Below are 17,547 nucleotides of genomic sequence, written 5' to 3'. Positions count from 1 at the left end.
AAACATACATTTTTAAGTTGTCTTTATTGAATTATTTGAAACGTAGAAAAAATGTTACTTTGTCTTTTCATGTTTATTGATCAATAATCTACATTTTTTTTTATTTTGTTGAAGTAATATGTGGGCAAAACGATCCTGTCCCGTACCGGAACTACGTCACATGAAAGTACGACGGAACCTTAGTTTACTTCCGGGGTCACAGCCCTCTCTCCATGTGCGAGTCCCCCCCCCCCCCCCCCATGCCGGAGCTGTAAATACAATGTTGTAGTTCAGTGGAAACTCGGGGAAAAGTGTTGAATTGTGAAATAGTCGAAAAGCGGAACAGTCGAGGTATGTCGGGATCGCACTGATACATGCACCTTTTTCTGATCCTTTACTGTTATCTTGTGTTATTATCATCGTTATTACGAGTATTGTTGATAGTATTATTACAATGCCGCATTATTGTCCACTACTATACCGCTATCTCACCAGACTATAGATAGATGTTCATTCAACACAGAATCGTGTGCTGTTATGTTTATTCATTAAGATGTGGTGAGGAGATTTGTGCATATAGTTTCATTTTTTTTGTATCTGTTTTTGCACTGTGCGGTCAACTTCGACTGCTCTTACACCTTCATCTGAAACAATGTTATCCGATCCTAATCACAGAGCTAAAACATTTCAGCTTGCCGGTGCCCGTGAGGACCATGGCACTGTACACGAAAGCTGCGGAAATTCTTGAGAAAGTGGAGATGAAGCAGGGCGCCCTGAAAACCCTGGTTTTTGACAGCAAGTTTCAGAACATCAAGCAGCTCTTCGCCCTGGTGTCCGAGACGCAGAAATATGATTCCATTCTGCAGGAAATAATCGGGTCCACTAAGTTCCTGAAACAGACCAAGCTCAAAATAAACCTGGCTAAAGTGCTGGTCTACGACCTGTTGATTGGAAGGGGGATAAAATGCGGCGGTTCATGGAAGGTAGTGATGATGAAGCACCGCTCCCAACTCCTGGCAGCACTGGCCCGGATGAAGATCAAGCAGAAGGTCAGTCGGAATCAGGATCTGTTGCCAGCAAGCGAGCAGCAACCCGTAGGCACTCAGCTTCCCAGGTACGTGCGTGTGAACACCTTAAAGACAACAGTGGAGGATGCTGTCGACTACTTCAAGAGGGATGGTTTCTCCTACCTTGGTCAAGCCGCTAGACTTGACGATTTGATCCTAAAGGGAAAAGCCTTTGTGATGGACTTTCACCTCACAGATCTACTGGTCTTCCCTCCTAAGACAGACTTCCACGAACACTTCCTGTACAAGGCGGGGCACATTATTCTGCAGGACAAAGCCAGCTGCCTCCCCGCCTTTCTCCTCAACCCCCCTTGTGGCAGTCATGTTATCGATGCATGTGCTGCCCCCGGCAACAAAACCAGCCACCTGGCAGCCATCATGAAGAATAAAGGGAAGCTGTTTGCCTTTGACTTGGATGCCAAACGCCTGTCCACCATGTCCACGCTGCTGCTCCGTGCAGGGCTCACATGCCATCAGCTTGCCAACCAGGACTTTCTGAAGGTGGATACCAACAGCCCCCAGTACAAAGATGTAGAGTATGTCCTTCTGGACCCTTCATGCAGTGGATCAGGTATGACAGTTCATGTTTCCGATGATTCTCTGGTAGACATAAACAGGTCCATCATTCATGTAAAGCCGGTCCCAGACCTTAACATGAATGAATAACATTTTAATATTGGTGCTGATCTTTCCCCATAGACCTGCCTTTGCTGACTGTGTACAACTATCATTGCTGATTTAATGGCAGACTCTTATTTGAGACATGACAAACCGAGATAGCTGTCCAGGCTCATGAAGGATAATACATTATAGCTTATTTACCTTCAAGTCTCTTAAAACCAATGTTGTCTGTAACTTAATTTACTGATATGTGGAACGGATAGGTTACTTTGATTCTGTCAAATTGCACCCAGCCTATATTTTTGTGCATCTCTGTTTTTATGGACAGAAAGCCTACACAAAATGTTTGTGTGTGTGTCTGTGTTCATATCCAGGTATGGTGTGTCTTGAGAACAATGCCTCCTCCTCTGACAAGGACAAGGAGAAGGAACGACGTCGTCTGGCATCCTTGGCCTCCTTCCAGATGCGCTGCCTGAACCACGCTCTGAAGTTCCCGCGCCTCCAGCGGCTGGTCTACTCCACCTGCTCCATCCACACCCAGGAGAACGAGGAGGTCGTAGCAGCCTGTCTGCAACAGAACCCTGGCTTCAGGTATTGGGAAGGCCAGTGTTGTGTTGTGCTTTAGTTTTAGAATATCATTAGTTATAGATCATTCAATAACATCAACTGTGTTTTGCTCTCAACAGGTTGGTCCACTTGCTGCCCCAGTGGTTGGAGCGAGGCCTGGAGCCTCTGACTCAGTGTCTGCGTGCCAGCACCAGTAGGACTCTGACCCACGGTTTCTTTGTGGCTCTGCTGGAAAGACACCATGGGACTGGAAGTCCAGACCAGAAGCAACTTGTGATAATGTAATTGTTACTGTAGAGTGATTACTTTATGCATATAATTAAATATTTAAAGCTATATGTAGCCCTTTAGTCGACAAACAGTCATTTGAGAAAAACATCTGGGCCTGTATTTATCAAGCATCTCAGAATAGGAAATCAGTCCTAAATGAGGCCGCATACATTATTTTATGTCACTATAACCTCCATATAATAAATTTCCATAAATTCAAATGAAGGCAAAGGAAAATTGCAAAGTTGCACGTTTTTTATATCACCTTTTTATCCACAGTACTCCCAGCCCAGAAATGAGGTCTCAAACTCTGCCTGTTGGGGAGGAGAAGCCTGCATCTTCGGCAGGAGAGCGCAACGACAGCGAGCAGGAGATGGAAGCGATTAACGACACACTGATTCCTGCTGAGGGACAAGACAACGCCACTGTGGCCAAGAAGAAGAGGAGGAAGAGGAAGAAGAAAAAGAAGACCCCCCAAACGGATTGAAAAGGAATCATAGGAAACCTAAGGACTGGTTAGACATTGTGTGGGAGGGGGGATATTGTATGCATGCTGTTATGTCCCATAGATATGTGATGGACAGCCTATCAAGCCTATGAGCCTAATATAAAAATATATTTTACCCCGTAACTTGTCTGCTTTGAATTATTCTTATTGGTCCTGCAGTGTTAATAACAATGTTGACCTTAACACAATCTATTTGTGAATTTATTAAGGATGGAGATAAATGTGTCTGGTGTTCTTCACAACATTTGAAAGTGTTTCAATTAAGAAATTATTGTTGTTTTTGTGTCTTTCAAGTGAGAGTTAAGCATTTTTTCTGAAGAGGGAAGGGATCCAGAGGTAGATCCAGAGTAAATCACACATGCCCCAAGTCACAGAGTTTAGAATCAACCAAGCGGAGTCCCTGCTTAGTGTGCCTCCTAAATGAAAGCCAAGCGGTCAGAAATTCAAACGATCTAGCCCATTTTCCACATGTAATGCAGTATCTTGTAATGACAGTAGGTGTCACTCTTGAGTTTTTAGAAATATGCATACCAGCTTTTAGTTCATTTTTATCCCTTTTATCAAGATTCAAGATTCAAGAGGTTTATTCGTCACATACATATACATACTACCATACATATTTGCAGTGAAATGTTAATGCAACGCACCAGGTGATTACACACAATATGTCCTTGACTGAAGACAGTAGCTACCTAAGAAAATTTCTTTCTACTAGACCAACTAACTGATTCCTAAAACGTAATACAGTGAGTCGAATACTTATAGAATAAAATAAAAATATATAGAATAAAATAAAATAAAATGGAATAGATAAATGGAATAGGCTTACGTATATGGGATAGACTTATGTATATGAAATAGGCAATTATGTATATACAGATATGTGCATTAAAGTGGCATGTGAATGTGAATAGTGTGAGGTAGTGTTTGTGGGATAATACAGCACAGTATACAACAGTACGGCGCAGCAATACAGTATCACCGAACAACCCAGAACAGTGACACAGTATGCGGTACAGTATGCTACATACAGTACAGAAGGTAGTGGGGCCTATGTGTGTGGCTCAGTTAGGACCCCTGGTGAGGTCAGCATTGACAGTTGTAATGGCTGGAAAAAACTTTGTCTCGGTCTCTCTGTCCTCGCTGTGTGACTGCGGAGGCGCTTGCCTGACCGCAGCAGCTGGAACAGTCCGTTGTTGGGGTGATGAGGATCCTTCATGATCCTGCGGACTCTGCTACTACACTTCCTGGTGTGTACTGTAAGTCCTGCAGGGAGGGGAGGGTAGTTCCATTGGTAGGTTCAGCTGAACGCACAACCCTTTGCAGGGCCCGCTTGTCCCTAGCAGTACAGTTCCCAAACCAGGCAGTGATGTTGCCTGTCAGGATGCTCTCCACCGCTCCACAGTAGAAGGACTTGAGGATTCTCACCCAGACGCAGAATTTCCTCAGCTGCCTGAGGTGGTAAAGACGCTGTGTCGCCTTTCTCACCAGAGTGTCTGTATGAACAGTCCATGTTAAGTCCTCTGTGATGTGGACTCCCAGCTACTTGAAGTTGCTCACCCTGTTGACAGAAGTCCCATTAATCACCAAGGGTGTGTGCTCCTCCATTGTGATCCTTGCCTGAAGTCCACAATCAGCTCCTTGGTTTTGCTGACGTTCAGGTGGAGGCTGTTGTCCTGGCACCAGAGTGACAGGTCAGCCACCTCCTCGCGTAGGCCTTCTCATCGCAGTCGGTGATCAGGCCCACGACAACGGTGTCGTCAGCAAACTTGATGATGGTGTTGGAGCTGGACCTGGCCACACAGTCATGTGTGTACAGGGAGTACAGTAGGGGGCTGAGGAGGGGGTGAGGGAGCTGGACATGTGCCTCCCCACCCTAACCACCTGGGGCCGGGCTGTGAGGAAGTCCAGGATCCAGACACACAGCGGAGTATTCAGTCCAAGGTCCTTCAGCTTGACAGCCAGTCTGGTGGGGACTATGGTGTTGAAAGCTGAACTGTAATCAATGAACAGCATTCTCACATAGGCCCCCTTCTGGCCATCCAGGTGTGTGAGCGTGGTGTGCAGTACCTGGTAGACCGCGTAATTGGTGGATCTGGTCGGCCGGTACGCAAACTGCAGCGGGTCCAAGGTGCGGGGGAGGGAGGCGCAGATATAATCCTTGATCAGCCTCTCGAAACACTTCATGACCACCGAGGTGAGGGCCACCGGACGGTAGTCATTCAGGCAGGCAGGAGAGGCGATCTTCGGGACAGGAACGACGGTGGACCTCTTGAAACAGGATGGGACCACTGATTCAGCCAGGGAGATGTTGAAAATTCCAGTGAACACCGGAGCTAGCTGGTTGGCACAAGTCTTCAGTACTCAGGCAGATATGCCGTCTGGGCCCGCAGCTTTCCTGGTGTCCACCCGCATCAGAGCCCTCCTGACCTCGTGCACGGACACTGAGAGTGCGCGCTCATCCCCAGCGGTGTAACTCCAATTAGCTGGCGAGCTAGCGGTGCTGCTGCCAGACTCAAACCGCACATAAAAGGAGTTCAGTTCGTTAGCTAGGGAGGCGTCCACACTGGTGGCTGGGGAGGAGCTGCTCTTGTAGTTATTATTGACTTGCACGCACCATTCTGTTAAATTCTACTGCTCTAATACACAGATTTACGGCCATAGATTAATCAAGTGTTATCTATTTTGAAGTAGAAGAAGAATCTTGAATTGTTAATTACAATTAATTGTTCTTTAATTGTAATTAACACAGCACACTACAACATATGCACACACACACACACACACACACACACTTTTGATGGTGGCCGGTGAAATGAGGCCTCTGCATTTAACCCATCCTGGCTTGTCCTTCCTCCGGGGGCACAGCCAGGAGCAGTGGGCAGCATTCGTGGACGCGCCCGGGGACCAGGTGATGAGTGTCCATCGCTGGTCAGACGATGATGGGTGCATGTTTTTGAGGGGGGTCCTTACTGACGTGAGGTGGAGGTAACCCCATGTGAGCACCCACCCAGAGCACAGTGCCAACAGCGCCCCAGGTGGGAATCAAACCCAGGACCATCTTGCTGTGAGGCAACAGTGCAATGCACTGCTCAGCTGACTTGTGTATATACACACACGTACCACAGGCGGTCTTTCCATATGGCTGCCATCGATGCCCCTTTAGTCAAAAGACAAGTCCGAGAAGAACCTGAACCTGTGAAATATGGGGCGCCGAATGCAAAAATTCGGTAACAATTTTCTAGCTGATATATTTTGAATATTTAGGTCACTTCCCTCACATTTGGACAGAAATTAATGTAAAACAACATGTTATATGTAATTGTTAACAATATGCTTATATGTAATAAATAAAAAAAAATAAAAAAAAATATAATAATAATAATATAAAATATGTTTAATCAATGTAGTAATGTTAAATCTAAATATTGGGTCAAAATCGAAATGTTGAATCTAAATATTCCATCTAAATTTGTCGCACGACGCTGAACATACTACAGACGGTATGGGGATGGTAGCTCAGGCGGTAGAGCTGGTGGTCTAGTCATCTAAAGGTTGCTGGTTTGATCCCAGGCTCCTCCTGCTAGCATGCTGTAGTGTCCTTGAGCAAGACACTTAACCCCTAATTGCTCCTGATGGCTGCGTCCATCAGTGTTTGAACAATTGTAAGTCGCTTTGGATAAAAGCGTCTGATCAATGTAATGTACAGATTCGTATCTTCTGATGCAACATGAACAGCCGACGCACAGCGCCTGTTTTCATGGTGCATTGGAATTCCTCGGAATCTTTAGACTTTTTTTTCTACGCGTGACCCCCTCAAACCATGTCAAGAAACACCCGTTTTTGCATTTTGACAAACAGAAAATTAATTTCACAAATCAGAAACTCTGTTAGAAATGCAATATTTCTTATTCTTCTTATTATAATATTATCCAGGTTTGGCAGCTATAAGTACAGTCGTTTTTAAAATATACCTGGTCCTGAGGAGTCACTGTGGAAAAATACAGCAATATTCACATTGTTCCCGGTTTCACAAATAGAATATTACTTTCACAAATCAGAAACTGCTACTGTGTTAGAAATGCAATATGGGCTTCTTATTATAATCTAGTCCAGGTTTGACAGCAATTACTATAGTAGCTTTTGAAATATATCTGGTTTCAGTGTGGAAAGAATACAGTAAATTCTGCATTGTTTCTGTTTTCACAAATAGAATATTACTTTCACAAATCTTAAAATATGTTAGAAATGCAATATGGGCTTCTTTTTGTAATCTCGTCCAAGTTTTACTGCTATTAGTACAGTAATTTGACTACTATAAGTACAGATCTAGACATAGTTTTTTGGTGTTCTGCGTGTAGATAAAAAAAGTCTAAAAATTCCGAATGCACCATGAAAACAGGCGCTCTGACTCGGCTGTTCGCTTCAGCGTTAAGTTGAATCGGAAACGTAACTTCAGCCTCGTATGTTTAGAAGATATGCAACTAGCCCATGCTCCTCGTCCATGCCCATGCTCCTCGCCCATGCTCCTCGCCCATGCTCCTCGCCCATGCTCCTCGCCCATGCTCCTCGCCCATGCTCCTCGCCCATGCTCCTCGTCCATGCTCCTCGTCCATGCTCCTTCCTCAAACAGCCCTGTAGTGAGTAAAGCTTTGCTCTCCTCCCTAGTAGATCTGGGTTCGATTCCCTGTGTGTGAACAACTCAGACTTAGTTGCTTTTTTCCCGACATGTCTCAAACTTCATAATAGCATCTTTAGTGTGATTTTTTTTTTGTTTGCGGTAAATACAAGGACAAGGAGTAACAAACTCATACCACTTTTTTTGGGGAATCAAACCTGGGTCTACAGGGTCAGAGGGCAAAATCCTTATTCACTACACTACAGGCGCCAGATATTAAGCAGAGCATGGGCTTTTTGCATATTTTTGTTGTACATGTATGCGACACTTTTGGTTTAACATTTAGATTTAGATGTAATATTTAGATTTCATATTTCAATTTCGATTTATTTATTTATTGTTTTAACCTGTGCTGTCAGCATGCTGGGCATACAACACAGAGTACTTGTATGCCATTGCATTCAGAACAGAGTTAGTTTGCAAGTGGAGTTCAAGTTCTCAACCTGCAATGCAACTCTTTATTAATTCTTAAATCATCAAGAACTGCTGCAATTACTCTGTCCTGTGGACGACCTGTAGGATGACAAGAGCACAGTTTTGGTTATAGAGAGCCACCACCAACCCCCCTCTTAGGAGAACTATTTATCATGTTTGGGTCTGTAAACATCTAATCACTACTCCAAGAGGGGGAGAATCACCACGGGTGAGAGAATTACACATAGAACCAAACAACGTTTACACAAAAACATAAACTTTGGACGACAACATGTATTGAAAAACAATTAATCAGAATCAAAAATCCTTAATTCAATTTGGAATGCTTTATTCATGAGGTAACAGAAAAATTGTGTTCCAATATTTTCCAATTCAAATAAATCCATTTGTTTTCACATGTAGGAGGGCGAACACAACCAATTCAATTTCTGATAAAAAAAGTTTGAACACTGTATTAAGTCAAGTCAAGTCACACTTTATTTATAGAGCGCATTTCATACCAGGGCAACACAATGTGCTTTACAAAGAAATACAAAAAAGAAAGAGAGAACATAGTTGTCAGCCGGTCATTACAAAATAATGCCCCTGAAACAACAGCAACAACAAAAGCAACAACAAAGACAACAAAAACAACAATAAAAGCGACTACAACCGCAGAAACAAAAACAACGGCAGCAGCAACTTCGACAACAGCAGTAACAACAGCAGCAGCAACGAACACGCAAAGACGTCACCGGAACCGGAAGTGGTAGCTCTCACCGGAACTGGAAAGGTCACTCAGGTTAGAGGTGGTTAAGTAAAGGTATAAGGTTACGTTGAGGTATAAGGTAAGCGAGAGTTAAGTTTAGGTAAATGTTAGCAGCAGCAACAACAACACCAGTTAAGGTATAAAGTGAGCTGCCCCAACAACAGCAGCAGCAGCAGCAACGACACCAGCAGTGACAATACCAGCAGCAGACAACAGCAGCAACAAAAACAGCAACAGCGCACAAGTGACGTCACCGGGACCGGAAGTGGTAGCTCTCACCGGAACCAGAAATCTCCTCATCTGTATTGAGTCAACAGTGTGTACATCTCATCTCAACGAAGTAAAGCACAGCAAAGACGTCACCGTAACCGGAAGTGGTGGCCCTCAAATTGAATTTCAACTGTGTGCACCATCTCATCTTAATCCAGTCACGGTCCTTTAATTAGCGTCCCTAAGTTACGGGTCAAGTTTTCAATCAGACCTCGTGAGGGAGATCCTTTTGACTCTCTCTCTCCGAAAACACACCCTTCTTATGATCCTCTAACTGTAATATCACAACAGAAAAAACCACAGCAACAGAAATAGCAGCAACATCAACACCAGCAGCAACAACAGCAAAACCAAAGCAGGAGCAACAACAGCAACGCACACGCAAAGACCTCACCGGAACCGGACGTGGTAGCGCTCACCGGAACCGAAAAAGTCACTCAGGTTAGAGATGCTAGAGATGGTACAAATTTAGAGATATTTAAATTAGGGTTTAAGGTTAGAGATGTTTAAGTTTAGGTATAAGTTTAGGGGTTGTTCTGTTTAGGTATAATGTCCGAGATGATTAGGTTAACGAGTAAGGTCAGAGATGTCACTCAGGTTAGAGACGGTTAAGTTGAAGTATAAGATTAGAGGTGTTTAAGTAAGGATATAGGGTTAGAGATGCTTAATTTTAGCCATACGGTAAGCGAGGGTTAAGTTTAGGTATAAGGTTAGCAGCAGCCACAGCACCATGGAGTATAGAGATCCCATTAGCAGCTCACGGATCTTGTTTGTGAATCAATCCGGTGTTATTGCCCCTGCTCTTTTCGTTGGAGATCGGAGTCTCAGATCTGCCTGTCTGCCTGGCTGCAGCTGGAATCGTGGGAAAAAAAAAGGCAAGCGACACTTTTTCTGGGGTGACTCCCGACTCCCGAGTCATTTAAAATAGTATTTAATATATTCACAATATACTTCTTCTGACTGAGTGAAGGGCGTTTGCACGGTTCAGTTTGAATTCTCATTTAGCTTTGCTCACTGAAAAGAGCTCCCTCTAAATTGTTTTTGTTGACCAGCCATGCTTGCAGTAGGTGAGGGGGAGCAGGGCCCAGTGTGTGTCAGGGCTGTGCTTGATGTGTTGTGACGGCCTAATGGTATTGACCGTGACCTCGGCTGTTCACCTGGAATAATGTGCTGAGAGAACACTCCTCATTCTCACTGTGTCACACACACACACACACACACACACACACACACACACACACACACACACACACACACACACACACACACACACACACACACACACACACACACACACACACACTCCCTTGAGATCCTTCTCACACAGCCACTCAGCTCTTCTCTCTACATTTGTTCCGCAGTAGATGTATGATGTCTTTATATATATATATATATATATATATATATATATATATATATATAAACTATGCCGACATGTTTTTATTTTAAAGTACGTCAGATTAATTCTTGACATAACGTTAATTAACAAATTGAAATTAATTTAGTTTGAAAGCAATTATAGTTGAAGTTTCGAAAAATTCAACTTTTCTAACAATCACAATCCATAAGCCATGCCTATTTGACTGGTGGTATTAATGCAGACTGTCCCTCTTAATAGATTTGAAGGGTAGAAATTAACTGTAGTAACACTCATTTCAGAAATACCTGCATGTAAGAATATTATCTAAATGCATAAGCAAGTTTGAACAGTGCACAGTAAGAGTGCAGTAAGCAGCTCCGTCCACCAGAGGACAATGTATCTCTGTGTCAGAGAACAGAGGCGTCTCTTTCAGATCATCTGATTAAACTAGTAAATTCTTTAACAGGAATTCCTTACAAATACATCATCTAACTCATTAAGCACTCTGTGTCGCTGAATACTGAAAAAAAAATCATGCGTAAATCCATGCAACAAAGACTATTTTGAGAAGATGCTAAAACCACCTTGCTGCTTTCTTATTGCACAGAGGTTAGAACTGAATAACCTTTTTGAACTTTTCCCCCCTCCGACGGCCAAAAAAGCCATTGAAACAATAGCAACTCAATTTTGAGCTTCAAAAATGTCATGCAATGTCAAAAACACAACGAACTGTGCTCACTATTATGTTGGCCTTGCCATTGTTATTGACACAGAAATGTACTGAGGAGTAAACTCAAGTCCAAGGCAACACGAGTGGCATTGCATTCCTCATAATTTATATTAAATGTGACTGTCATTTTGGCACATCCACAACTGAGAGCCGAACTGACTCTTCTGACTCTTGTTCGTCGTTCACAGGGAGTCCTCCCTCGCTCACCGTGCGTTACACCAACTCGGAAAATTGAACGACTTTTTACTGTTTACTGAGTGACTCGCGAAGAACCGAATCTCCAAAAAGAGTCAATACTTTCACTACTATTAATAGTTCTCTCTTTCAGTGTGAAACGCGAGCTTGTTCTGAACACAGAGCTGCTGTTCTGATGTGACCTTGCAATTTTGATCTTGCAACACAAGACCTAGTTTCCCTTTTTTATTTTTGAAGTGGAATTTCAAGAACGTTCACAGCACACCTGGCGCAGGCACACGGCACAGTGGTTGAAAATGACTGGTACACGCCTCCACCCAATTTTTGACAAAGTGGACATATACGCCCGTGGTCGACCCCAAAATGGACCTACAGTATGTTTGAGCTTTGGGTCGGTAGCCACCAGTTGAGAACCACTGGACAACAAGCAGATACACAGTGGTATAAGGAGAGAGGTGCACAAGAAGGCCTCTCAGATTCACACATGCACATACAGTACTCGTCTGATGGAAATGTACGTTGTCTACTGTTGTATGTGTATCTCCTTCTAGAGGCAGTGTTCAGTCTTGGAAATGCCCCGGACCCTGGGTGCATATCAAGTGCCCCCGTGTGGGGCCGCAACCTGTGGGTTGAAGATGTCCAATTTCGACTTGGTGGTCAGACTCCAGTAGTGTTGTCAGGCAACGCCGCTCTCCGCAGGCACTGAATGGATCAATGTTTCATCTGGCGTTTTGGCAGCGGCCACTTGTAAGCGCCTTAGCGAGGCTCTGTGGCGGCTTATGCTCCTGGTCCAGCATCGCGTGACGGAGCAGCAGGGGGAGGACGTAGTCACATCCTCCGCCTCACCTGGCACCGTGGGGGAGGCACAACTCTCTGGCTTTCTCTCTTTCTCTCTCTCTCTCTCTCTCTCTCTCTCTCTCTCTCTCTCTCTCTCACACACACACACATTCACACACACACACACACACACACACACACACACACACACACACACACACACACACACACACACACACACACATTGGTGTGTCGTAACTCCCGCACCTTTACTTTCTCTTCCTTTCATGCTCTCTTCCTCACCGTTTATTCGGTCACAGCTGCCAACCACTTCAGCTTAAATGGAGCCATTTTGTCATATCTGACCTATTTTTATTTCCCTATGATTTCACTTACACTGAAAAAAACACCCTGCGGTGAATGTGTGTGTGTGCGTGTGTTATGATCTAAAATGGCGGCGCTCTAAGATGGAGTCGATGGCAGTGACGATGCTCTTGGACCCCCCCCCCCCATCGCCTGCAAGCAACCCCCCGCTCTCTTTCTTTAGACACCCCCCCCACACACACACACACACTGCTCCTGTCTACTTGTCTCTCCCCCACATCTCCACCCGTCCTCCGCTGTCTCCATCTCTGCCCTCTCCCCCGTTTGCCAGTGCCCCCCCCCCCCGCCCCCCGCCCCATGCAGTGCATTAACTCTCAGTGACTCTCTCTTCCCTCGCTTTCCCACTCTCTCTACTTCTCTGACTCCTCCAGCTGCTCCACCTCCCTCTGCTCTGCACTACCATAGCATCATCATCATCATAGTCATAGTCATCGTCATCATCATCTTCTCGTCTCCTCCCTCCTCCCCTGCATCCCTCTCTCCTCATTCTCCTCACCATCCGGTTCCTCACGGCTGGCTCACCGGGTCCTCCCTCCATCCACTTTGTTCCCTCCGTTCCTCCTCTCCACCCCCACGGCGTCACACCATCTTCCTCTCCTCCTCCTTCTCCTCCTCCTCCTCTCAGCTGGCGGTAGTTTTGGGGCGGAGCTCCATGCGGGCTCCCTGTTCAAATGCACGACGATGATGGTGGACACCTTGGGGGGGGGCTCGTTTCCTCGTCGCCTTGGATACTGTTGTATGTGTGGCGACAGGTGGGGGGCGGAGCTTGTTTCCTCGTCGCCTGGGATACTGTTGCCTGTGTGGTGATCCGCCCCGGGTCCTGAATCGCTGTGTAGTGTCATGGCGGCGGGGGGCGTGGTGGGGTGCGTGGCATCAAATCAGAGACAGACAGCCTCAAGCTGAGCACGGCGGCGGCGGAGGAGTAGCCGCCATCAGAAGACGTGATGTTGAACTGGGACGAGAACAGGGAAGCAGCGTAGGTGGGGGTCGGTGGTTAGTGATGACAGCACCTGGATTAATATGTTGAGTTGGAGTGAGGAGGAGGAGGAGGACGAACCTGGAGGAGTAAGATCAACTTGATAAAAAAAAGAGACTTTGAGGACAGGTCACAGAACAGTGGTTTCAGAGTTTCATGGTTCTTGGCGTAGCATGTGACACAACTCACAAGCAGTTTAAAATAATGCATTTAATTTATCTTTTCCTATGGATTTTTATTTGGATTATTATTGAGATATTTATTTGATATGAATTGTCACACATAAGGCATAGCTGTTAAACCCTATACAGTGGTACCTCGACTTACGACTGAATCTACTTACGACTAATCCAAGATACGAGCAGTGATAGTCGCAAAAATTCGTATCGACTTGCGACCGACTGCTCCAAGATACGACCGTGGAAATTTGCAGTTGGCGCGTGGGCGGCCAGTCAGCAGTCAGTCAACAGCCAGTCAGCAGTCAGTCAGCAGTCAGTCAGCAGGCGACCTACATGGTGTGTGAACGTAGTTTGTGGCTTATCGATATTTTTTTCATATTTACTGTGTTTGTGCTGTGTATTTTGTTTATTTTCACCCTTCATGATTTCATAATTCATATGGGAAAAATTGCTTTGACATACGACTGTTTTAACATACGATCGTTCTTATAGAACCAATTACAGTCGTAAGTCGAGGTACCACTGTATATGAGAACCCAACAATGGCATCAATAAAATACAATAAATAAAACAATATTAAAGGAATCACCCAATAACCAATACTCCCCCCAACACACACACACACACACACACACACACACACATACACACACACACAAGCTTTGTTTATTTCACTCACTTAGTGCTGGGAATAGTACAGCTGTTACATCTTAAATATTTATACATGTATACATATTTATATTCACTGTAGGGATTTAAAGAGAAGCTTCAAATGATCTGTTATTGTAAAGATTTTCTAAAAGTGTGTTTAACATACAGTAAAATAAAGCTTAACATATTTGCAGATTTAGGCTTTTTTTGCGTAGAGGACAATTTATCTACACAAAGCATTTCTACAGAATGCTCACATGTGTTTGTACCTAGAGACTGCTTGGCTCTAATAGTTTATGACACAACAAGAGTTGATATTCCTTTGTGTCTGAGAAACTAACCATGAGGTTTGTGTGTGTGTGTGCATGTGTGTGTGTGTGTGTGTGTGTGTGTGTGTGTGTGTGTGTGTGTGTGTGTGTGTGTGTGTGTGTGTGTGTGTGTGTGTGTGTGTGTGTGTGTGTGTGTGTGTGTGTGTGTTTTAAAGGGGGTTGGGGGTTCAATGGAGTGGAAGGAAGTCTGTTGCCCTGTAGCGCTGCTTGTCTCTACACATGATGGAAATATTACAGAATGAACATTAAAAAGAGACTCTCCCACATAAACACACACACACACACACACACACCGCGCGCGCAAAGAAAAATGTGTTTGCAGCTGGATGCATATTTGACTTTTCTGAGAGATGCCTTGTCAAGTGTATTACAGGAGGAATGTATTTGAAAGCAGAACAAAGCCGGCGGATAACAACATTTCTGAACTAAAACAGTAAACTGTTTAGAATCGGTTTAAAAGTGACTTCAATGTTTCTATATTTGAAGAATATAATATGTTAGAATATAATATGTAGAAATACCACTTCCATTTTTCCAATCATCTTGAGTATCTACTGTTACCAGTATGATGTTTCTTTACCAAATAGTAATTTTAAATGAGACATTTTTATTGAAGCACTTTGCTTACCATGGCTGTCTAAAAGTACCATGCCCAAACCATTCCAACAAGCACTTTATGATCGTTACAGGAAGAACTTCTCGCCGACAACACGACAAAACCACTGCTTTGTTTTGTTGATTCATATTTTTTAGGCAAAACAATAGAAATATCTCTTCAAGTGTAAACTGTTGGCTGTGTTACTTCTACATTATATTTATTCATTTTGCAGACGCTTTTGTTCAAAGCGACTTACATGAGAGCTAGAAAGCATCAAGGCAAACAAAGACTTTTGGAGCAACCTCAAATTTAAGTGAACGAGCTCCTGTTTCTAAATTCAACCAGATAGAAGTGCAAGATGCTGTAAGAAATCTGAATAAAATCTCGTTGTTCGTCTTTTTTTTATGTTAGCGCAATATGATAAGCACTTATATTTGTGCATTATGTCAATGAAATACAACTTAAAAGTTTACAGGCTGCTTTCATTTCAGGCTGCTGGTGTCAAACCAGGACTGATACTGGGAACTGGGTCGGTGCACACTCCAGTTGAAACCAAAAGATGAATGTGCGTTTAATGATTTGACTGCCATAGTCTTTATGTGATATAATGCTTATTGTGCATTTATGTGTCTGTCCATCTCTCTTTGTGATGTGGGTCTGTCAGTGTGTCTAACATTTCCGTTTTGGCAGCATCTGGTGCAAGGCCTGTGAGTGTGTGTGCACGTGTTCCGCCGCGCACTAATCTACACTAATAAGAGCAGAATCCATACGACAGCTTGACAGACAGACAAACAGATGCTTAGGCGACTAGAACAGAACCCCAATGCTGTGACACACACACACACACACACACACACACACACACACACATCTTGCGTACTGTACGCCGGCATACGTACACACACATACATGTAGGTACAGTCTCTTTGTCTCTCCCTCCTCACTGGCACAGCTGACCCCCCTAAAGTGCAGACGCACCCCCGCTGGGCCATGCTCGCTATAGGACGAGGGGTCAAAGTTCGTCTTGGATATCACATCCGACCAGCTGGAGATCAGTCCGGATGGTATGGAGTGGACAAAAGAAAATGGAAAGAAATCACTGACAATGAAAAGTCCTTTTAATTTATGTGGAACGAGGAACAAAATGTTCAATATATTTTAAGTGTTGAAACATGGGGCTGCTTGAGATGGAACCTTTGGAACCATGGAACCTTTTATGGTTATTTGTTCTCAGGTCTTCTAATAACCTAAGAACCTAAATTTATTTTCTTGAAGTTGTTGCCATTGGTGATGACTCATCCTGCAATGTTCATCAGAATTATACACATAAATGAAAAAAACCCCATTATAATTCCTAATCATTAAGAGTGGACAAAGGTCAAAGTGTAAGTGTAAGATAATAACTTTTAAGGTTAAATAATGTCTGTAAGGTCTGTTGATAAGGGTAGAGTTAAGAAAACACGTTAATTACTTTAAGGATGACCTTCATTTGTCTGTCAAACGTATTCTGAATTATGCAGCTGGTGAAACAGTGAAAATGTAGAATGTAAGACTGTCTCTCTTCCCCTTTTCTTTTTATGTACATACACACACACACACTCTTTGTGCGGTGTCACCTGTATGTATACACACACTGCAGACTGTGAATCTTTCAATAGAAGCGTAAATAATTAACACACATCACATCCTGCAGGAGGCTGATGCTGCTCCTAGAGAAGAGGAGGAGGAGGACGGAGAGATGAGGGCGTGGCCCATCAGCCCCCACTGCACATTCTTATATAAGAAGATGTTATAGTCCGTACACTCCTGTAAGCTGTCTCAAAAAATGAAGCAAAAATAATCTTAAAGTTAGGAAACAAAGAAATCAAGCTATATTATCCACAAGAAGTGTGAGATCAACTAACTTGATAAGTGGGAAAAAATATTAATTATATTATAGTATCATAAAAAACTATTCTTTAAATAACAAAACAGGTTTTCTTTCTTTGAGATTGTAGAGCGTCAAGCCTCTGCAGTTCTCTTTAAAAAGTGACTTATTTAACATTTAATTTACTCTAGTTATCTAGTTAAATAAGTTGCTTTTTGAGCTGCTTTCCCCAAGTAAGACAGCTGAAGACATATTTTCCTCAAAGTTAGCTGCATAATCTTACATAGACAACTCTAACTCAGTCATTTTATTTAAAAAGACGGATAAAATAAACATTATTTTCAAGGTCTACTTCCTT

The 17,547-nt window shown here is 43.6% G+C and overlaps 1 protein-coding gene across 2 annotated transcripts; it reads left to right on the top strand.

Annotated features, from left to right (window-relative positions):
* Positions 1-246: 246 nt before the first annotated feature.
* Positions 247-3,122, top strand: nsun5 (NOP2/Sun RNA methyltransferase 5). Of its 2 annotated transcripts, none has more exons than XM_080016037.1 (5): positions 247-330; positions 671-1,617; positions 2,042-2,258; positions 2,354-2,515; positions 2,784-3,122. In XM_080016037.1, exons 2-5 carry the CDS (start codon positions 693-695, stop codon positions 2,989-2,991), a joined length of 1,512 nt encoding a protein of 503 aa, XP_079872163.1. In that variant the 5' UTR covers positions 247-330; positions 671-692; the 3' UTR covers positions 2,992-3,122. The 2 variants fall into 2 exon arrangements, with proteins under 2 accessions (XP_079872163.1, XP_079872162.1); XM_080016036.1 differs by having other exon boundaries at positions 261-330; positions 655-1,617.
* Positions 3,123-17,547: the final 14,425 nt, after the last annotated feature.

This window comes from Zeus faber, assembly GCF_960531495.2.
Source record: "Zeus faber genome assembly, chromosome: 15".
In the NCBI taxonomy this organism is placed as follows: Eukaryota; Metazoa; Chordata; class Actinopteri; order Zeiformes; family Zeidae; genus Zeus; species Zeus faber.
Note: the sequence above shows the minus strand (reverse complement) of the source record. Positions and strands in the feature narration are given on the sequence as shown.

Excerpts from the sequence above, each read along its gene's own strand:
- nsun5 (XM_080016037.1), top strand. The coding sequence starts at position 693 with ATGGCACTGTACACGAAAGCTGCGGAAATTCTTGAGAAAGTGGAGATG. Across the intron at positions 2,259-2,353 it reads CAACAGAACCCTGGCTTCAG|GTTGGTCCACTTGCTGCCCC; the intron begins GTATTGGGAAGG and ends TGCTCTCAACAG. Across the intron at positions 2,516-2,783 it reads CAGAAGCAACTTGTGATAAT|TACTCCCAGCCCAGAAATGA; the intron begins GTAATTGTTACT and ends TTTTATCCACAG.